The sequence below is a fragment of the Brachyistius frenatus genome, unplaced genomic scaffold, assembly GCF_029030835.1.
Source record: "Brachyistius frenatus isolate BFR_SWC_R1_liver_20210118 unplaced genomic scaffold, ASM2903083v1 Contig_46, whole genome shotgun sequence".
Lineage (NCBI taxonomy): Eukaryota > Metazoa > Chordata > Actinopteri > Embiotocidae > Brachyistius > Brachyistius frenatus.
In genome coordinates, this window is record NW_027210645.1 from 2,921,154 (window position 1) to 2,944,132 (window position 22,979).

Sequence of the window (22,979 nt, forward strand, 5' to 3'; positions counted from 1 at the left end):
GTTTCAACGTCCCACAATGCAGTTCAGGCTTTTCTACTTAAAAGATTTAGGAGTGACTACTGAATATTTATTTATTACTGTTTTGGAGAGAAAGTGGAATATATAGATGGGTAATTTGCTTAATGGCAGGCCAAAATATGGGTACATATCACCCAATAACCAGATGAAATAGTAGGTTGTAATTACATGTTCTTTTTTGTTAACTAGTTGCCCACGTGTTTGTGTTTGTGCCAGCTGTACCCACAGAAGGTTCATTGTTACATTGGCACAGCTGCGTCTGATCACAGCAACCAATCAGATCAGCTCGTCTTGCTTCTTTGTTGGCGTTTGTTGTAAGGCGACCTGTTCAGCAGCCAGTCAGAGCGGATTTACTCGAACCGTGAGGTGGGGCAAGAGCTGCCTGTGGATAAAAACATAAAGCACCAAAATGGAATTACAATCGGAAGAACAGAAGAAGAAAATGGAGGGTTTAAAAGAAGGCAATGAAAAGTCAAAGAAAAACTAAGGCAGACAAGTAAATTGGCAGGAGAAATGGTAATTGGGGAAATATTATGATAATGAAACTGATGAACAAGGTAGTGTTTTTCTCCTAACATCCTTGGAGTTAAAATATCAACCCCTCCTCTCCCAGAAAAGCTTAGGTATAACTGTATGTAGGGCTATCGTTCAAACATTTTTGATATTGGTGCCAACGTCTTGACTACAGTACCAGTTCCTGAACAATTCTTTTCATTGACCCCAATTTTCTAAAATTCAATCAAATAAAAATAAAGATTTCACATTATAGATCAAATCTTTAGTTTCCATGCAGTTTAGAGGGGCATAGTAAACCTAGTTTATTTTCTACAATTAACAGATGTTCACTCAACGCCTCCCCGGCAAGCTATAGCTAGCTGGTTTGATTTACCTATATTCCCTCAACCCCTCACATGGAAGCTATTGAGAGAAGTTTTATTTTAACGATGTTCCGTAAACACTTATGTTATAAGTATTACTCCACTTACTGCAGTGAATACAACTTGAACGGGTGTTTGGCAAAAAAAAAAAAAAATTGAAAAGGAAAAAAGACATTGTAATTTAAGACTTACTCAGGTTGAAACAATGATTTTATCTGCAAGGACTTGCCGCCCCAGTCGAGCCCAAGTATACTAAACATTGTGGCTCACTCACACTGATGATATTTACTCCTTTGTAAAATTAAAAAAAAAGTGTTTTAGTGGATGTGACGTAGTTATCGGACTGTTTTCGTACCAAATGAATTTTTCCATAGTGGATAGTTTGGAAGCAATTCGGTCCCTGCCATAAACATATTGAAAGATTTTTTGGATACCCAGCCCAAACTGTAACCACAGTCATATTAGAAAACAGGACTTCCATGTTAGTTTGTAACAATAACACACATCCGGGTTAGCTGTAATAGAGTTACAAACAGGGAGGGGCTGCAGTTTTTCCCGATTATTTTCATTCTTCAAACAGCCTCCTTCATGTTTGGCCTAATGTTACAAAGAATACGCCGTGTAATAATGTTATTATCAATGTAAACTGCATCTTTGCTGTGCAAGAAAACTTGAGAGGCGTAGCACAGAGAGATCATGACATTGAATATATCTAATTTTGGCCAGAGTGAAATGTATTTCATAGTAGCATTGGCTTTGCAGGAAATGAAATGCCTTGAAATCAAGATTTACACCATGGGAAACATAAAAACATTTCCATGCATACTTTAGAGAAATCAATTGAAAGTGTCAAAATTAAATTAATTCCATTCAGAAGTTTCCCACGTTCAAACAGTGTAGTATTCATGAATAAAACAAACACACAGCCAGATGAAACTACCCTGTCCAGCTTTTATTTTTCCTCACCATGCTTTTCAGAGCATCTGTGATCATGAGTAGGTCAGGGGTCTATGTCATGGACACACTATTCCTGTCCACTCCCTCCGCCTCAAGGAATTCCTGCCATTCCCACACATCCCTCAGCAAGGAATTCCTGGCACGCCGTGAATGTGGGAAGTCCGCAGCTATGCCGGGATGCACACACATGTGCGCGGTTCTGGTTTCTCTTGACCCATAACAGCTGGCTCAGTAGCGAGGCGTCCTCGTCAGCTGCCGGGGAGCCGTTATGAGATTGTATGGAGCTGCTCTTTAATTAAATGGACAAGATGCTGTAAGTGTGTTTTGGTTTTTTTTGTTGGCATCTTTTCCCCTCCTTCCCTCCGCTGACTGCACCACCCATCCCATCTGTCCTCGTCCAGGCAGCTGTTGCATTATCTGTCTCCTTTTTTTTTTTCATAACAGAAAAACACACACACACACACACACACACTCCAACCCCGCCTCGAGGTATTTGTCACGTTCTCTCTGGGGCTGTCTTGTAGTGCTGTTTTTGAGTAAACTGCTTTGTTGTATCAGCGAGTCTAATGCCCACTTGACCTCTCAGAGGCCCCCCTACAAGTCTCAAGTCTCTGAGGTGTGTGCTGAGTGTTGACTTATTCACACACACACACACACACACACACACACACACACACACACACACACACACACACACACACACACACACACACACACACACACACACACACACACACACACACGACCCAGCAGCAATCATGACCTGGAATGATGAACTGACCGTGTCTCATTGAAATTTCGGCAAAGGATGATGGACATTTCTGGCATTTCTCTGTCGCCCCTTGCCCTCTCTCACTCATCGGTGTTGCCATGTCAGTGATAACTTTGGTTCGCCCACTTCACACAGGGCTAGTGACCCAGGAAATGTTAGGACTTAGTGTCGCTTAGGAAAAGTTCATGGAGTTGAATTGTTGTTATACGGGATTGACAAGTTTCCTGGAAAATATCGTTCACCTCAACTTTTGGAGAGTAAATTCTTCTTAGAAATTCAAGGCTTGACAATGGATATCGGTTTCTCTGAAGTCCTGAATTTACACATCATCAGAAAGGTAATAAGAACCTCCTCTGTGTCTGCTAATGGTTTATAGATTACAACTACAATGAGGAATGTCATTTGGTTTCCACAGTTTGTCATTGCAGTTTGAAGGCTAAACTTGATTTCTCGATGTGTACTTTTCATTAGTGTGCCCAACAACGTAACGTATTGTGGCTCAAAGAATGATTCCATAACAAAGTTACTCGATAGGCTGTGTTGTAGACACCTAGCATAGCAAGCCTTTTCTTTAACATGACTTGATCACATGATTGTTTTCAACACAACCCATGTGAAAACACACACTTTTGTTTTATCCAAAGCCCAAAAATTCCAACTATGAATTCTTTCCACCGCAGGATTTACCACACTATCATCCCCGTCCACCACCATCAGTTAAGGTTTATCTTATCTACCACCATTAAGAAATCTTTCTTTTTTTGCAATGGACCATTGTACCGTTTTATCCACATCTCTGCACCTCGTGAAGAACACGTTTAGGCTTGACATAGAGTGGGTTTTGTAATGCAACAAGGAAGACAGTTTGACCAGGAGTAGAAAATAGTGCTGAAAGAACTGAGAGAAGTTTTTTCGATGACTCATACTTTTAGGCCAGTTATCCAGAAATCATAATTCAATTATGAAGGGGTCTTTACATGTCATAGACCTTATGATCAAAGCATCATTTATGAGTGGCAATGCATCTTTACTGACAAATATAGTCTTTCTTTACAGTTTTCCTAACTGATAACAATTTATGTGAATAGTCTTGATTGTAGATTAATCCAGTGTCGTGTATTTCAGTGGAAACTATGATCAGACACTATTTTTCTTTAGCCCCTCTCCCGCTGATGGTACCAGCTCTAATCAACTCGACTCCACTTGCTTTTGATACCAGTGGTTTTTTTCTGGATCTTGTTTTCCACTGCTGATCGTACCCATCAAAGTGCTGTCGCCACATGAAACTGCAACTGTTGGATCCTTTCATCGGCAACCAAACACTCACGTTGAGTGTCTCCTCAATTCACCACGGCGTTGTTTAGCGGGCTGTCATTAATTACGTTTTCCAGTGAATAAGAACAAAATTGCCACCGCTATTATAGCTTGGCTAGTTAACGATGACGAATTTGTGCAGGAATATTGTGCTCAAAAAATATGTATCTTGCATGCAGTGATTGTGACAATTCTCTCTGAACAGTGTGTTTTCATGCCGTCTTGTAGCTTGGGACCTTGATGGAGGTGATAAAAACAATACCAGGTGCTATCCACAACTTTTGCCCGATGGAAAAACGAAAAAAGAGTAAAGTCGAGTCGAGCCAGTACCAGCAGTGCATGCAGACATGACATGACCAGTTCCAAAGTTCTCAATTTGAGTGGTCCAGTTAAGTTTTGACGCAAAAACATGAAATCTATGAATTTGATCATTATCGCTAGGGAACCATCCCTGATACTTATAACAGGAATATTTGGTATGTTTGAGGATAACAGATCTTTAAAAAAACCAAAAGGGGAGCACCTTAAAACTGCTATCTATCTCTTGATAATAAGCAATGAAGTATCCATCACTAGAAGTTGATAAGTTCATTAAGTTGTGCCATTCAGATAATGGACCTAAAGATTACAAGCAACCACCACTGCTCAGGGCTGCCATTGTATTTATAATGAGCACTGATTTGACTATGTGCTTCCTACTTGTGCACAATTAACTTTTGAACCTTTATGATGTCTTCTCAGGTACATTGCAGGAGTAATCGAAGCCTCCCTTGCACTGTAGGGGTTTCCCCATCCATCTCAGGTCTCCCTCCTCGTGCTAAGCAGCTTCTCAGGGTTCATAACTGCAGTGCAGGCATATTATAATTATTGCTCCTCCTACACATGGAGGATTACCTCCAGGAACCTGCCTTTCCAAAAGACAGGCAGATTAGCCGCTCACCTAATGCCACACGAGGTACACACTCGTGGATCTATGGCGAGCGCTCACGCCCAGTCAAACAGTCTACACTGATATCCCAGTCTCTGCTTGGAAATGTTTGCTGCAGCTTTTCCATTTGGACGTGTAGACAACACCAAAATGGGCGGTTTTGGTTGTCTGCAGGACTGGAATATCTCCCCTCAGGAATCTCAGGATTAGACTCAACTCAACTCTGCCCACAGCGGACCGGGATCCCTTCAGCACATCAGCCCTGTCAGTCTATCATTAGCTGATGGTCGCAGCGGACTGCGTCTCTCCATCACCGAGCAAAGCCAAATCCACAGCAATTTATGGATTTTTTACAATTCGTGGAATAATTGTCAGACATGGCTTGCTGGGCGACCAATCACAAGTGGCAGCATGCTCACACTGGCTCTGCCCTCATACAGCTGACAGGTACGGTTCTGCCTGTCTGGTTGGTGAGTTCGTAAGTGAGTGGACGGATGGCAATTATAGACCATCCATGAGGTCATCACCCTCCTCTTGTTTCTCCACTATTCTTCCTCGTCCCTACATCACCTTGAGGAAAACTGAATTTACTTTCATTTTTAATCGTAGTGCTTTAAATGAAATGGGAATAAAGAAGCCGAGAGAGTGAGAGTAACTGATGAGTTGATCATTACCATCTTGTCTTCCCCTTTGTGTCTGTGTGTCCACCTGTTGTTTCCCACTCCTCCCCCCTTCATTCCCTCTTCTAATTTAACACACACACTGTTTTGTTTTTTTGGTCTTCTCTCAGCCCAGTTATGACACAATGATGCGTCTCATTAGCTAAAAATGTTTCCCTAGTTTCTCTTTCCTTGGTTCTCATCATTTCTTCTCCAGTGTATGTGCTTCTGTGTTTCTGTGTCTGGGTGTGGGTGTGACCTGGCCACTCTATATTTAGCTGCTGTGCCACTTTCTCCAGTCCCAGAGCACTGCAGAGCACTGGAAAGTGATGGGTCTGTGTTTTTTAAACTTACCTCTTGTGTTTGGTGAAAAATACACCCAAAAAAAAAAATGCTTCAGTGCTGTTAAATACCTCTGATGGAGGTTGTACCTTGCATACAGTCATTGTCTGAGATTTAGAGAATTCAAAAATAATAACCCTAGCAAGGAATTGTTTGTAGAGATCAAACTGTAAAGAAAAATGGACTTAGTCTCTGTGTCTGAAAAGTGATGCCAATCAAAAGTGCCTTAAAGTACAATACCACTGATGGCCACTAGGGGCTCGCTACAAAAAGCTTCTGGCTCCATAGACTCCTATTTGAAAAGCAGCAACTTCTCTAATGAAATACAAAGTCAATACAAGTCATTAACTAAATTCCCTCCTTGTGATCAATGTCCTGGTGGTCCTTCTGAAAATAATCCCACCATTAATTAGATATTAGGCCTCAAAGAGGGATATGTTTGGGGGCTACATGGTTTGATTGACATGCCTGGGGTGTATTCAGGTTACCTGTATAGGTGGGCGGGGCATAGTGTCCTCGGGTTCTCAGTCAGATCCAGTTGTTGCCCCTCCCCCGCTTATCCAAATACGGTCACTTCTGGTTCCAACTTGGCGACGATCAAAATACCAGACTCGAGGCTTCGAAAAGGCAGTTCACAAACTGATGGATGACGTCATCATTTACCAGTAGGTTTGCCACTTGGTAGAAATGTGAGTATGCATCACTCACTGAGGAGGAAATGATGGGAAAATTATTAGCATCATACGACAATCCAGAATGCATTTTGCAACAACTTTGCTGCAGTTTTCAGGAACTTTTTAAAAGACGATTTGGAAGATGAAGTAGAAGGAAAGAAAGAGTACCAAATGAAATGCTTTGAGCATCTCTGACCCAAGAACATGCAGATAAACATACAGCTATTAATTTCTGAGAGTAAATGTGAGCCTGCACTTGAATCCATCCAGTAAGCGTCTGGACATGAAAAGGGTGGCGTTAAGATGGAGGGGAAAGTTTTGTCGGTTAAAAGTGTGTGTCTGTGTTCTGAGGTGTGTTTACTCAGTCTGGTGACTGTTAAATTTTACTGTACCGTAGCAAATCCACACAGCTACAAAGCCCTCACTGTGTGCGCCGTGTTCACACACACACACACACACACACACACACACACACACACACACACACACACACACACACACACACACACACACACACACAATCACTCTCACTCACTCACTCACTAACACGCAGCGGTTTTATGCTTGTCATCTTGTCAACATTAGGATTTTCATTGACCTTTGATTATCCTCCTGGTCGGTGGCAGCCAGCCAATCAGACAACAGGTTTACGGGCAAGATCAAAGATGGTCTTTGCTGTAGAAGATTAATCACTGCATGGTGAAAACATGCTGACTTATCCATTCGTGTGCATATGGTGCTATTCACCTTGATATGCACACTCCTTTTTCCATTTAGCTTCACACATCTATGGCAAAGACATCACTGCTGTCAATAATTAGCACTTATAAACATCACTGATATGCTAATCCTCAGTAAACAGTCGGATATTAAAGGAGGTTGCATATGATGCATAGTCCATATTTGAGATTGCCATGACAACCACGACATTAGGAACAGCCGTGCTTAATTTGTAAATCATTCACTGTGTCTTCACGTCCCTGTCGTTTCTCTTCTCTCTGTCGATTGTTGCAAGGAGGAAAAATGGAATAAGTCCAAAAGGGATAATTACAAGCATGAAAAGCAAGAAGGCTAAGAAACTGAACTCGGTAACCTGTGGCCTCATTTATACAACATTGCGTAGAATCCACACTAAAAGTGTATGTATGCACACAAGCACAAAATTGCACACCTGCACGCAATGTTCCTTTTATGAATCACAATCCACATGGAAATGTTCACACGTAGATCAGCCTCACATCCCGCCTTTAACACGCCCACATTCAACCATAAATGGTCAATGCTCAAAGCATATTATGAAGGTTGATGCATACAAAATTAGCCATGTGGGTCAGTGGTTCTTTGGTGAATCTCGTCAACAACAGAGAGGAAAACCCGGAAATTAAAATTTTCCGCACAGAAATTGAGCTGCTTGTGGACAAGGTGGAGGATATCAAGCTCATATTTGTTTGGTGGTCTCAGCTGTGTGATCAAAAACAAAAGAAGTGGCAACATGTTGCCTGCAGTGATAGAAGTTTCACCACGATGTCTCCGTGATGCTTTGCTCTGTAGCTTCAGAGCGCAGTGAAAGAACTTTAACACAAAACAACAACAACATTAAACTAAATGTGCACAATATGAGAAAATATAAAAAACTGCCGCTCTGTTCTGCAGTTCTTTAGCCTGATGTTACTTGATGTTGTCTTGGATTTTTACAAAGGATGATGATCAGTTTGCAATGTAAATGCAGTGAAAAGGGACGTGTTGGTGAGACAGCTCGTATGATTTAATAAGCAGAATTAAATGTGAGATTTAGATTCGCTTCTATCATTTACAATTAAAAGTTGCTTATGGAATAATTAGGTCACGAGCAAAAATGACCCTGCTGGTTAGTCTGTTAATAATAAAGTGGACCCATGTCCAAATAAGATGTGATATGAAGTGAAATTGAATGTGAGAGGCTTTATTATACATATCAAGATGCCTTTCACATTTACCTTCTACAATGTGCCTTCAATTCTCCACCTCACCGACTGTGTCGCCAATTTTCTACGTCTCCAAAACGTGCATAACAGTTTGCTTTCAGGTGCGCACATTTTCCCATCAAGTTTGTTTTGTTTTGTGCGTACGCAACGGTTATGAACGAGGCCCCTGCTCTGTCTTTCTGTCTGTTGATCTCCTCTCTGTTTCAGTACGATAGCAGCACGGCAGCGACACACAACAATCAGCTGTTTACCCGTTTCCTCCTCGTTGTTGAGGTTAAATCGCAGTAACATGAGCTCACGTGACATCCACAAAACTCCACACGCATCAGGCAGCACGTTTGGCCTGAGTGAAAGAAGTCTATCTTTTTCTCTTCTTTATTTCCAAATATGATTTCTGCATCTAAAATAGACAAACGAGCAATTTATGAGTAACTTTAAAGGAAAATAAAATGGTAACATTAGGTACAGATTTTGATAGTGGCATTGGATGTGTCCCAATCTGGAAGTGTTTGGATCCTGTTAATTAATTAATCCCCAGGAATATTCTTGGTAGATTCATGTAAGGTTGGAACTTTTAATCATTTTCATAATCACCTTATGAGCTTAATGTTTAAAATGAAATATTTTTAGTCTGTTAAATAACCAACACTCATCACAATATCCTCAAACCTAAAATTCTAAGATTTATACAGTTTTCTGTGATGCAAGACAAAGAAAAAACTTTGATTCTCACATTTGTCATCAAAAATGTTTATAATTTTTGTGTTAAATATAACTTAATTCTCATTCATTTTTTTTGTCAATTTAATAATCAGTTAATCAGCTAACACCATATAACGCAAAAGATACCCTACAAAGCCTTAAACAATTTGTTTTCTGTAACTTTTCTTTGTATAACGCAAATATTTTAGGCTCCTACTTAAGTTGGTATGTCTCTGAGCAGGAGCATAAAAAAAAACAGGCAATTCAAGCTGTAGATGCAACCAGATGTTAGAAGCAGCTGCAAAACTTCAACATCAGGTTTGTTGGATGCAGTTAGAACCACAATCTGTATAATTTCATTTGTACAGTAGTTTGTAGTGTTTTATTTGAAAGTCAGCCCACTCTTGGCCTTGTCTGGAACATGATTTGAAATCAAAGCAAAATGTTAAATCATTTAATGGATTAGTTAATCAACAGAACATTCATGGGTAATCATTTTAAAATTAAATTGTTTGTTTGTCGAGTAAAACTGACAAACACTGACTGGTTGCCGCACATCTAATGTAAAGATTTACTGAAATTCTCCTTTATAAGTCAAAATTGAGGGTATAATTTGGGGTTTTGAATTGCTGGTTGGACAAAACAAGTCATTTAGATTTTGATAAAATGTCAAACAAATTGTCCCTCACTACTTCGTAAAGCCCAGGCTAACATCACCATGAACTTTGGGAGCTTTTGGTAGTCATGTTTCACTTTAATAACCTTTTATCAAACATTTCAGTAAGAAAACAATCCATTCATCAATAAACAAACTAGCCAATTTGACTCTTCTGCTCTCCGTACAGGATGAAAATCTGGCCCATGTGTTGCTCCCAGAAATAGAGGCAGAGCAAGAACTCTCTGTCTGCAACCAGCCTCCTTTCATGCATCATCTATGGAGAACTAAAGGCTCGCTCTCTACAGGAGCGCAGTGGGAAATGCAGTTGATCATGCTAATTTGTTTTTTTTTTGTGGCACCCTGAGGGAGGGCAGGAGACAAATGAGAGGAGGAAAGAAGAGTGAAAATAGAGACAAGTGCTGATTCCCATCCATCTCCTCCGGTGGGGGAGAAGAATTAGCATCTCATCAGCATACAGTCGTAAATACGGCGGCATGCTGAGAGCAGAGAGTACAATACAACACACTGCCTGGGAGGGGTGTGTGTGAAGGTTTCCATGATAATAATAATAGTAAAAGGACAACAGAGAGGTTACTCCTCCCCTTTACAGTACTTGTTATTTAATGCACGGTAACAAATTGTGTCTTAGTTTGGCGCATCATCATACCGTACACACACATGATCTTTTTTGCTTCCTGTATCTACTGTGCTTTCTGAATCGGTCTAAGCAGACACATTAACAAAATGTGTGTTAGTGACATGCAGTATATTACCAGATCTTACCTCAGATTAAGGTCACATAATAAAGCTGTCTTGCGAAAAAGCCGCAGCACAGACATCTTCCTCTGACACCCGGGTGGGGGATAAAAACGAGGAGAAAGTCAGAACGTCAAAGACAGAGCGAGAGAAAAAGAGACACATGGGTAATATGACTTGTCTGGGTCATCAGTCACATAAACCAGAACTCTGCTCCGTCTGAAGGACAAAATCTGGGCTCAATCTGTCCATATGCGCGTGTCTGTGTGCACGTGCGCAAAGCTGGGATGTGACTTCAATCACTTCAGGGAATTCTGTGTCTATATACAGCAGTTGTTTGAACAGGTTTGCACTTATTGGAAAATCTCCTGACAGCCATTCATTCACTTCTGACAGAACATTAGCAGCACTGCAGGGGGAGCTTTGACATCATCACACCCATGAGGTCCAGCTTGACATTTATAGGGTGACAGTTTATAGTTTGGATTATTGCTGTGGGCTTTTAAAAAAAAAAAAAAAAAGATGTCATCAATTCTCATTATTTATTCCAGTCAAACCAATATGTAAAAACCATCAGTCCCGGTGTACTTTGCCAGAGGATTTTTCCCCAAAAAAGAGTGGCAGTATTTGAGAGCCAGTGATGAGGAAAACCTGAAGGCTCAGCCACTACTGTGTGATTCATCGTTGAATACGAGCTAGTGCTATTTATTTATAGGAAAATGTCACAGATTAGTAGTCTTAAATGAAGGCAAGTGGGTAAAGTAACTATACTTATATTCATGTTTCTTAGCTGACGGCCTGTTGGCCTTCACTAATAGTGCCATTTGGATAATTACTGACTGCGGTTTCAGCAGACAGGGAAGGGAAATACTGAAAGCTGAGATGGCTCATTTTCTAAATTCAGTTAGAAATGCTGAGTATTTATCAAGGTTAAGGAGAACTTGAATTGGGTTACTGGGTTAATAATTTTATCCGTGGCTTTATGGATGGCAATGTTGGTCTGTTGGTTGGTTCGTCCAACATTTTGCAGAGACATTCATGGTCCCCAGAAGATGAATCCTTCACTTTGGTGAACCCTGAGCTCCCTTAGCACCCCAATGAGGCCAACATTTACTGACATTTGATGGATTGCAGTGAAATTTGGTGCAGATTTGTATGGGCCCTGTAAGATTAATTGAAATAGCTTTGGTGATCCGCTGACTTTTCATCTCTTACCACCATGAAGTCAACGTTTTAACAGTACGGTGATGGTTAACGATCAAGTACCTTCAAAACTGATGACATTCCAGCATGATAACACTGAACATTAAACCCGCTATACGTCAGGTTGTTAGCATCGTCACGGTCAGCATGAAAATAGGGGCTTCAAGACCAAAGAGATCTAGGAACTCTAAGAGAGTTCACCGAGGCTTTTTTTGTTTGCTTTCGCGCTGCCACTAGAAATGCAGAGATGATGTAAGTTGGCCGGCGGATATCAACATTTCTTCTGCACGACATACAACAACAACAACAACAACAACAGCCCTTTTGTCAGTGTCCGACTAGTTTCTTTGTTTGTGTCATATTGTGTTGGATCATATCCAAACTATTGTGTTAGAAAAAAATTCACACAAACTAACTGATAGATAGACCAGTATCACCCCTGTCTACGGGGTAAAATTACTGTTTTTGTCAAGGGAGTCTAGTCGCTTTGAAGAGATGGATATAACAGCACAGTTTACTGTCGGAAAGGACTGTCTGACTGGAAGGTAAAGCGGTAACCAATCACTATACACTTAAATCATTATAGTTCCGCTTGTGGTGGGAAAGTACTTACCCTGAAGTAGGAGCTTAAAAAAAATCCCTTCTTACATTTTTGTGTTTTGAAAATATCGTTTGCCTGTGGTACATTGTGTTTGACCAATTAACATACACTCATGTGTGAACCAATCACGGCATACCTAGGCCACTTAGGTGTGTATAATGATGCAGTTTACCTTTGACAAGGGTTGTCTGACAGGAAGGTAAAGCAGTGAATCAATCACCTTTCACTTAAGTTACTATAGTTCCTCTTGTGCTGGGAAAAACTTACCCCCCAAAAAGTCCCCCAAAACGCAGTTATGAACTATAATCGTCCTCAGTTCCTGTTGTGACGACACAGAAATAAAGGTTGTACTTCCTCCAGCGGTTCTGAGAAATATGAAAACGCCCTCTGGTCGAAACACGCCTCCAGTCCTCTTAATTTTTAATTTTTTTTTCCATTTTTGATGAATCCTTATAAATAAAGCTTTTTCTCTCCACTCAACACTTACTGTTCGATGGGAAAATTCATCAGCCTCTGACTATGTGGGAATCCTCTTAACATCCGCAGTATTTCATGGTGTTATGTTTTAACTCTAGCTGACGGGAACTGAAGTGGCCAGTGGCGTTTAATGTTTCTTTACCCCGGTTCACCTCTGCTGCAGAAAGAGCTGTAACGGCTCTCTGTTTCCCCTGAACTTCCCCCACGTCTGGCCTCACTTTGTCTCACCACTACTGCTTCTCCAACCACCGTCTCTCAGCTTCCTCTCGGAGTGTGTGTGTGTGTGTGTGTGTGTGTGTGTGTGTGTGTGTGTGTGTGTGTGTGTGTGTGTGTGTGTGTGTGTGTGTGTGTGTGTGTGTGTGTGTGTGAAGGAGAGAGAGGGAGAGTGAACTTTTTCCTCATGATAGAAGCAGTCCAACATGGGACTCAATCCCCTGTGTTAAAAAGCTGCAGATCTCTAGATTACAAATAGACAAAAATCTCCTGTCCCAAATAATCTGCCCTCAAGGAAAAAAAAAAAAAAAAAAAAGAAGCTATGGCTCATCAATTTGGGTAAAAAAAAATAACCTGCTTTTTTTTTTTTTTTTTTTTTTTACTCTTTAACTTAAACTTCTATGTCTTCTTCTCTTTTTCTTGTCTCTGTTCAGGTTTTAGGAGAAATGAGGAGATGAGAGCGATGGAGGTGCTTCCCATCCTCAAAGAGAAAGTTGCCTTTCTATCGGGTAAGTTTATGGATCTGTTTGTGTGTGTGTGTTTACCAGGTATCAAGATTACACACTTTACTGCAGCTCATCTCCCTAACGCTTTTAACTTCTAACACACACACACACACACACACACACACACACACACACACACACACACACACACACACACACACACACACACACACACACACACACACACACACACACACAGTGAGGACATAATAACAAGCCATGCCTGTAAAAACTCCCAGGGTCAGGCGGAGACACAGACACTTAACCTCTGACCCATCTTCAAACACATACGTGCACACACACGCTCGACACACAATAGACACACACAGATATCCATTGTATAAGCAGAATCAGCAGGACTGTAGAATAGAGAGCTCCAGCTGCCTGTCTTTGCCCCCTCCGAGGGAAGCTCAGCCATGTCTGACACACACACACACACACACACACACACACACACACACACACACACACACACACACACACACACACACACACACACACACACACACACACACACACACACACACACACTTTCTTGAATAGTGCCAGAGAAAACTCACAGGAGGCCGGGCTAGAGATATGGACTGCCAAGAACATCCAGCAGGATTATTTGTACAACACACAAAAACATTATTCATTTCGTGCTTGCGTGTGTGTGTGCAAGGGAGTGAGACAGAGTGTGTGTTATAATCAGATATATCTATGTGCATGCATGCCTTTAGAGAAAGACTCATGCAGTAGATCTCCACAGAGCCAACTAGAACAACAAAGTGAAATGTGTGTTAATTGATGACTGTGTGTGTGTGTGTGTGTGTGTGTGTGTGTGTGTGTGTGTGTGTGTGTGTGTGTGTGTGTGTGTGTGTGTGTGTGTGTGTGTGTGTTTGCGCGCGTGCATGTCTTGTGCAGACGCCTCTTTGGTCCCTTTGTGTGTGCAGCGAAGGTCACAGGTAGAAACAATGATGAGGACAATGACTCAGACAAACACACCGAAATTGAGAGCGGGGGAGACAGGGCAGCGTTGCCATGGAGATGGCTTACTGTGAGCGAGCGCATCCCGTAGTAGTGGCCGGCGGAATAATTGGCTTTGAAATGAAGGAGAGAGGGAGGTAAAGGAGGGGCTGCTGGTGAAAAGGAGGGTAAATGAGCTAAGCCTATTATCCCGAATCCGGCCCCTTAATAAATCGGCCATGTTTGCCCTCTCTCATGTTTGCCTGTTGCCACGTGAGCGTTTGATTTTCTCCTCTGAGCAGCCGGGTCGAGCCTACAGGCGCACAGCAACCCGACTGAACTCACTAATTTGTGGGCTGAGCACAGTCAGCCTGTGTTTACGAGTTCCCACGTGAGTGAAGCAGCTCTTTGCCTCTGCAAGACGAAGAGCAAAATATTATTACACTACAACATATTCACAATTCAGCCTCATGAGTCCCAAATGTTGCCCAACTACTACATAGAAAGGCAAAATAATATTTAAAAGGTTGGATTCAGGCTACCAGGCTCTAGAAGGCAGAGACACTGTAAACATACACAAGTTATGCATAGTTCCTGAGTAATATACCAGGCATTCAATAGGAATGTGTTTGGAAAGAGCAAATGGTTGAATAATTTGATTTATATGAATGTTTTTTAGGCAAGTTGGCAGCACATCTCTAGCCTGGTGTTACCAGACCCCAATTCACTGCATGAGTTTATGAGTCTGGATCATAGACTGTATATAAAAGTGGACGTAGCTTCTGGGTCTGAAAAATAAGGCAGATGCAGAAGTGCCTTAAGCTGCAATACTACCAGGTTAGAGGTTGGCTCCAAAATGCCTTCAGGCTCTATTGACTTGTATTATTAATTATTTTGGTGTTGTTAACTAAAGTCCTTAATAGTTTTCTAGCTGTCCGTCTCAAAGTAATCCCCTCATTAAATTGAAAACAGGCCTCAAAAAGATGTGTTTTGGGGTTATGTCGGTTTGATTGACAGGCCTAGACTACATTTAGAAAAATATGCTTCCAGACTTCAACGTTATCGCACTTGACCACCAGCACTGGTCACTGATTGGTCCGTCCTTCAGAGTGGCAGAGCGAACCTCAATGAAAACGGGGTTTCCAGGGTCACACTGAAGAAAAGTGAGCCTGTAAGCAACAGTTTGGCGGATGCTAGCTTATATAGTTTCAGCCTGTTGCGTGGTTCTTCAGTCCAGACTGAATATAGAACAACATGAGATGAGCCGTATTAGCTTTGGTGATCTTCTGGTCTTTGGTACAGACATTTACGTTCCTGTCAGGAAGAATTGTATTAACTGTGTGGGATCCTTTAATTTTTCTTCTAGCGCCACCATCTGGTCATAATTTCAGTTTTCAATCCTCAGCTGTGCTTTGTGTTCACAGCTAATTAGCAAAATTTAGCATGCAAACATGTGAAGCTAAGAGGCTGAAATGAAAAATGCTGTACTTGCTTATTATCAGCTAGCACGAACATTTAGCTCCAAGCACTGCTGCGCCTCGGTGCAGCCTCATACAGCCTGCAGCATGGCTGTTAGCCATTTGTGGGCAGATACACTTAATTTTCAGCTCAAATATACAGACAGACAAAACATACAGGAAAGCTCCTCGTGTGGACTGTTGTATTTTAATTAATTAGGAAGTTCTTTCTTTTTGAATTCAGACAGAATTTTTCCTGTTACCTTTCTAAAATGTTGTGTTTCATGGTCTCTTAACGCTTCCATGAGTTCCATCTCTCACCAAGGCTGTTTGATTTAGCCGGCTGAGCATCTCATTTAATGGATTAGCTAACTTTCTACCGTGATGACTGTTGTCCTGCAGTCAGATTTCTGCAGATTTAAAGGCACAAATATAATCCTCAGGTAATTTCTCTCTCCCTCATTCACTGTTTAAAACAGCATTGTGAACTGCAGATATCAATGGCAGGTTTGTGCATTACATCACACAACACAAATGTAGACATGTTCTCACTCTAATGTGTGTGTGTGTGTGTGTGTGTGTGTGTGTGTGTGTGTGTGTGTGTGTGTGTGTGTGTGTGTGTGTGTGTCGCCACAGGTGGCAGAGACAGACGTGGCGGTCCGGTGTTAACGTTCCCATCACGCAGCAACCACGACAGAATACGAACGGACGACCTAAGGAGACTGATCGCGTACCTCGCCGGCATCCCCAGGTAACGCAGTCATTACCTTTGCTCTGTGGCGTGTGTGTGTGTGTGTGTGTGTGTGTGTGTGTGTGTGTGTGTGTGTGTGTGTGTGTGTGTGTGTGTGTGTGTGTGTGTGTGTGTGTGTGTGTGTTTTCTTTAGTTTTAAAGGAGAAGCAGTGCCTCAAAACAAACATCTACAGCAAGTGGATGAGGCCCTATAAGGACGCACGTGAGAGCGCTGAGATGAGTATGTGAGGGGCGAGATAGCCACAGAGAGAGTAATAATTCAAGACCAGTTAGCTCGCTGCAGCTTCTCGGCTGCCAGAATATCAGCTACAAAGATGTGGTGAGATGCTAAAATACAAGAGGGGGGGAGGAGAGGGAGAGGGAGGGGGTATAACAGAAAACAAACCAAGTGGTATCAACAGAGAGAAGGCAGAGGAGAGCGGCGGGAGAGGAGGTGGAGGAGGAGGAGGAGAGGGAGGGGAGATTAAAGCTGACAGAGATGGAGAGCGCATGTGTGAGGAGGTGTGTGTGAGTGAGCGAGGGAGCGAGCGAGCGAGCAAGTGTGTGTATGAAAGCAAAACAAAGTGTCGCAGTAGCCGAGGCAGTGCAGCAGCAGCAGCAGCAGTTACTGTGGGCGAGCAGCTCCTCACCTCCCAGGTAAAACATCTCTCCTGCTTCCTTTAAACCCGGCACCCTCCTCCTCCTCCCCCTCCCCATCCGTCTCTAACCATCCTTCCTCTCTGTCTGCTCTCAGTCACTACTTTATATGTATGTGTGTGCAGGTTTAAAAATCACGCTGTAAATGAACCTTCTTTACTTTAAAAAAAAAAAAAAAAAAAAGTATTTTGGGCATTGGGAACCTTGCTGTCATCGTGTCATATTTTGCATGTCTTTATAATCCCTCTGAACTGTGTGGCGTTGTTTTGGTGACCAGAAGTGTTCTATTTTGGGAAAGGCAACATCTGCACACTGCTGCACAACAGCCGTCTACTGACAGGCTGTTAGTGAGAGAGGGAGGTTTGGAGCAGGATGGAGATATTGGGAGGTGCATTAACAGAAGGATGTTAAAATAACATGTCAGAAAAGAGGCAGGAATGTTCGAAGTTTTTGACGTAAACAAGTACAATATAGGTTCAAATAGACAGATACAGAATGAGCAACACAAGATTTCACTCCTTAAATCATGAAGACAAATTGTATTTCTTGTAATATCTTAGATCATTGTAGTTTTAGGTGATTTAGGTGTGTGTGTGTGCGACCCTAATGTTGACCAGAACAGAGCTCCACAGGGGAGAGAGGCTGCTGATGCACAAATGTGCTGATGTGTATATTTATGCACACATTTGTGACTCATTCGTCGCAGGTTTCTGTGTGTGGGTGTGTGTGTGTGTGTCAGTATGTGGGTGTGTGTGTGTGTGTCGGTATGTGGGTGTGTGTGTGTCGGTATGTGGGTGTGTGTGTGTGTGTCGGTATGTGGGTGTGTGGAGGATGTGTGTTTGCTGCGTAGGCTTCTCACAGTACAGCAAATGCGTCATCTCACTGTTTGTTTTGATTGTCTTTCTTTTTTATCTCTTTTTCCTGTTTTTCATCTCCCTCTTCTTTTCTCTCTCTCTCTCTCTCTCTCTCTCTCTCTCTCTCTCTCCCCATCATCCCTCTCTCATCCTTTCCCACGCCTGTCATCTGTCTCCTCTCTCCCTCTGGATTATACTCCCTCCAATCTGACTCTCTCTCGGCCCCTCCCTCCTCCTCTCTCCCGCCTCTTTAATTCCGCCCACTTCCGCCGACCTCCATCCCTCTCCATCCCAGCGAGGAGGTGTGTAAACATGGCTTCACGGTCATTGTTGACATGCGCGGCTCTAAGTGGGACAGCATCAAGCCTCTGCTGAAGATCCTGCAGGAGTCCTTCCCGTCCTGCATCCACGTCGCCCTCATCATCAAACCAGACAACTTCTGGCAGAAGCAGAGGACCAACTTCGGCAGCTCGAAGTTCGAATTCGAGGTAGGATGAGATAAAAAAAAAAAAAAAACAATCATATACTCTGCTGCTCAGAGGTGCATTTAAGGCTGAAACTGATTATTTTACCATCATCTCAGTAAAATATAAAAGTTGCAAAGAGGACTTTTAATCTTTTGAATGATAGAAGCAACAGTTATAAGCCTAGGAGTTTGCATGTTCTCCCTGTGCCTGCGTGGGTTTTCTGCGGCTGCTGCAGCTTCCTCCCACCGTCCAAACACATGCATGTCAGGTTGATTGTTGATCCTAAATTGCCTGTAGGTGGGAATGGGACCGTGAATAGTTATCTGTTTCTGTCTGTCTTTCTGTCCTGCGATGGACTGGCGACCTGTTTTTGCCCAAAGTCAGCTGAGTTACCCCCCCGCCCGTCCCTCCCCTCCCGTGGTGACTCTGTTCAGGATAAAGTGGGTATAGATTAATGGATGGAGATTAACACACAGGACAGCAGCACATTCAGGGTTTTCTCGACCATTATAACACTTAGGTGTTTTTTTCACAGCATCTGAGACAAATGAACAGAAAAAAAACTATTTTGAGTGTTGATTATGGGAGAATGAGAAAATTGTAGCCTTGTTTTAACAATGTTTTGTGATTATATTTTTTGTGTGTATTTTTGAATAACTGTTATGATAATAGTCAAAAATTATGTGAAAATGTATAGTTTTTAACTACTCCCATAACCTACTCCTCAATGTGTCAACTGAGCACCTAAACGCTCCAGAAAGCTAAAGGAAAATACATGTAAACGTATTGATAACGTATCATCTCACCTGTCAAATTGAAAACCGTATAAGTTTTATTATGCAATTATATGCTGCCTAGTTAAAAATAGGTGTGCCATAGTGTATCTTTCACAATAATATCAGTATCATTTTTAATATGATTTACAAAAAAAATCATATTGTTATAATGACAATATTGTGATTTATTGACTTAATGCCATCATACTGTTAGACAGCGTAACTCTGATGTTCGTTGTTACATAAGAAACACGGCAACAATAAATTATGGCTGAATGCGGCTCCATGGTGGAGGAGTTAGATCCTAAAAAAGGAGCAACTGCAGTGGTGTGGAAGTGTTTGGCTGCAAAACATCAGTAATATGTTAGTTTATGCTGAATATTTGAAGGCAGACTGTTCGATTTATGCAGACAGTTAAAACTATAACACTTGCTCTGTTTCAGTTGTTTTGTCTCAAAGTTATTTTTCAGTGTTTTGTGATGAATATGAAGTACCTTGAAATATTGGGACACTATTTTTAAAAGCCATTACAGCATTAAAAGAGAATTCTATATTTAGAATGGAATTAATGTGTTATGAAGGTAGAAAAAAGTCCACTATCCTCCGCAGCTGAGCTGAGCTGTGATAACAACCGCTGTACCCTCCCCCCCCCTCTCCCCCCCAAAAAAATCCTGAGCTGCTCATTGTCAGCACATTTCATTATTTTCCCCTCCCCGCTGCCTCCATCCAACCAGCCGTCTATCTAGCAGAGGAACAAATGTCATCACATTCAAACAAAAAACAGCACGCAGCAGATACAGCGTCAGAACGCAGTTTTCACAGCTAATTTAATCACATCTTCACAAGAACAGGCTTAATTTTACACCCGGTCTGTTTTGTTCTTCTAATCGGACACCAAAACGCGCAGCAGCGTGTGCTCACTACTGCTCGTACAGAAGACTGAACTTGGCCTCATTATAGATGCCTTCGTCTGATTCGCAGCCTGTTTAGTAAATGCGCTGCAATGGCGACGAGACAACAGTTTTCCCGCCTCTCCTGTTTGATCTGTCTTTAAACATCCCCGCTTCCTATCATAATGATCAGATCCTCGCTTGTAGCAGTGTAACAGGGGTTGGTATGAGCTCATGCACTGTTATATAGGTAGAGTCTGTTTTTATTTTGAACAGTGTGTGCCTGGATTCCTGTTCAGTCTGCTTCTGATGCTGAGTGGCATTTTTTCCCCTTTAGCTTCTGTGGAAATTGCTTTGATTGCTCACTTGCGCGCGCGTGCGCACGCACGCACATACACACACACACAGGCAGACAGGTCCATTGTAGTCTGACGACATCACATTGATTATTTGATAGGAAGAATAGCCCCAGGGCAGGCTACAATTATCCACAAGCCTTCCCTGCCGAGCCACATGGGCATCGACTGCATTTACTGCATGCGTATTTGTATGTGTTCCTGTCGTCATGTGTCACTACACGATCCTACACTGTACATTTTAATGACATTTCTAAAGGTCGGGGGTTTTATTATTACAGATTTCAGGTAAATTTGACACAGGTTTGTTGCTAGGACTACAGTGGACATGAACGTGTGTGTCCAGCTTGTAAATTGTGTCTGTAGCAGGTGGGTCTGTATCAAGGATTTTCTCCTCACTCGGAGTAGTGAAAAGCAGAGGTAGATACGACATGTTTCTCTCCCCTCCCCTTCGCGTCAAGTTCAAAGAAAAGGAAGCAGCGAGATGGAGAGCCGAGCAGAGCAGAGCAGAGCGCAACCCCGATTCTGATTGTTGATAAATCACACCACCCAAATGGACCTGATCCCCCCCCCCCTCTCTCTCTCTCTCTCTGTGTCACCATTCAACAAAGTACAAATCAATTAACTTGAACAACAAAAGCGAACATAACAGTTATCAGTATTTCCCCCCAGGTGAGAGCCATTGTGCTTTTTTACCCAAGGACAACGGTGCATCTCTGCATTGTTTGGCCTACACAAAAGTCCATCAAGCTCCCGCTCGGTCTCCATCCATCGCTGGCCATGTGTGTGGGGGTGTGTGTGCGGAGGTGGCTTAGCAGAAACACTGAGGCACTGAAACCAAACAGGGAGACGCTTCCTCCGTGTAGCTCTGAAATTGATACTGTAAGATGCAGTTGTTGTGCAGCGAGAGGATTTGAATTTGACTTGCTCTCCAAAGTGAAAGGACGACGAGAGGTGATCAAAGAGATGCTTGTGGCAGGCTTTTAAGTGTTCAAGTCTGAGATTAGAAGGGACGACACGTTGTGTGTGAAGGAGCTGTTTGGTTGCAGGTAAAACAGCGGGTTGTGTAAAAAGTGCTTTTTTTTTTTTTTAGCATGTTTGTGGTATCATGAAGCTGCAGTGCTGAATTAACAGGCTGAGGAGGATAAAATGTGCTTAAGTTATTAATTACAGAGCCACGTTTCTGCAATTTTGTTGGAATTTTTAAAAAATGTCATTTTTTGGGAACCAGAGGTTTGTCATGTCTTTTCTAAGTATCAACCTTTTCAGCAGCACCTGAAGGAAACACGAACAACAGGAGGAGAGATAGTGTCTGTCATCCAACTAAGCCTCCCTTATTCCTTGTTTCGCTCACGGCTTTCTTTCCTCCACTAGACCACCATGGTGTCACTAGAAGGCCTGACGAAAGTCGTGGACCCGTCCCAGCTGACGGCGGACTTTGACGGCAGCCTGGACTACAACCATGAAGAGTGGATAGAGGTGAGACCGGCCCATCACCACGCTGTCAAGTCAAAACTCTCTCTGATCTTTACATCTATCTCAAGAGCCCAAAAATCCTCAGTGACATCCGAATGCAACATGCAGGGTTCTGGTAGGGATTGGGAGAGGGATTCATCGCATCTTGCTCGGGTGGCATCTTGTTTGTGTTTTTGTGCAGGTGCGTGTGGCATTTGAGGAGTTCTCGGGTCACGCCACCCAGATGTTGGCTCGACTAGAGGAGATGCAGGAAACCGTGTCAAGGAAAGACTTTCCGCAGGACCTGGAAGGAGCCAGGCGGATGATAGAGGAACACGCCACGCTGAAGAAGAAAGTCATAAAAGCTCCTATAGAGGAGCTGGACACTGAGGGACAGAGGTAAAAAAAACAAAAAAAACTGCTGTTTCAGCTTTTCTGTGTTGTTCAAATAATGAATCAATCAAAGGGCGAAGGTCTTTATTCCCTTTGGCTTTTCTTTGTCCATATTGTCGTGAAAACTGCACATGCAACCTTTTGCATGGCTGTTGTGGTCTTGTGTGTAAATAATCCTTATTATTATGATGCTCTTATTAGAAGCTGATGTGAACTGAGTTTCAACTGAAGGTTAAAATCTTTATTCAGTTCTTTGAAGAAAAAAAAAATCATTATGTGAAGGGGATAATTCAAGGAAAACAGAATGCATTCACATTAAAAAAAATACAAAACATTGTAGTGTAAATATTTGGAAATACAGTTAAAATACTTGT

At 42.3% G+C, this 22,979-nt stretch overlaps 1 protein-coding gene across 7 annotated transcripts in view; it reads left to right on the forward strand.

Annotated features, from left to right (window-relative positions):
- The window catches only part of trioa (trio Rho guanine nucleotide exchange factor a), an 83,719-nt gene that overhangs the window by 21,305 nt on the left and 39,435 nt on the right, over positions 1-22,979 (forward strand). For 6 of the 7 annotated variants that reach the window (XM_069703442.1, XM_069703443.1, XM_069703447.1 and 3 more), the window contains exons 3-7: positions 13,551-13,625; positions 16,664-16,778; positions 18,564-18,756; positions 22,132-22,236; positions 22,415-22,611. In XM_069703442.1, coding sequence (XP_069559543.1) covers positions 13,551-13,625; positions 16,664-16,778; positions 18,564-18,756; positions 22,132-22,236; positions 22,415-22,611 — 685 coding nt within the window. Of the gene's footprint in view, positions 1-13,550; positions 13,626-16,663; positions 16,779-17,150; positions 17,415-18,563; positions 18,757-22,131; positions 22,237-22,414; positions 22,612-22,979 lie in introns of those variants that run through there. The other variant, XM_069703448.1, reaches the window with a different exon arrangement.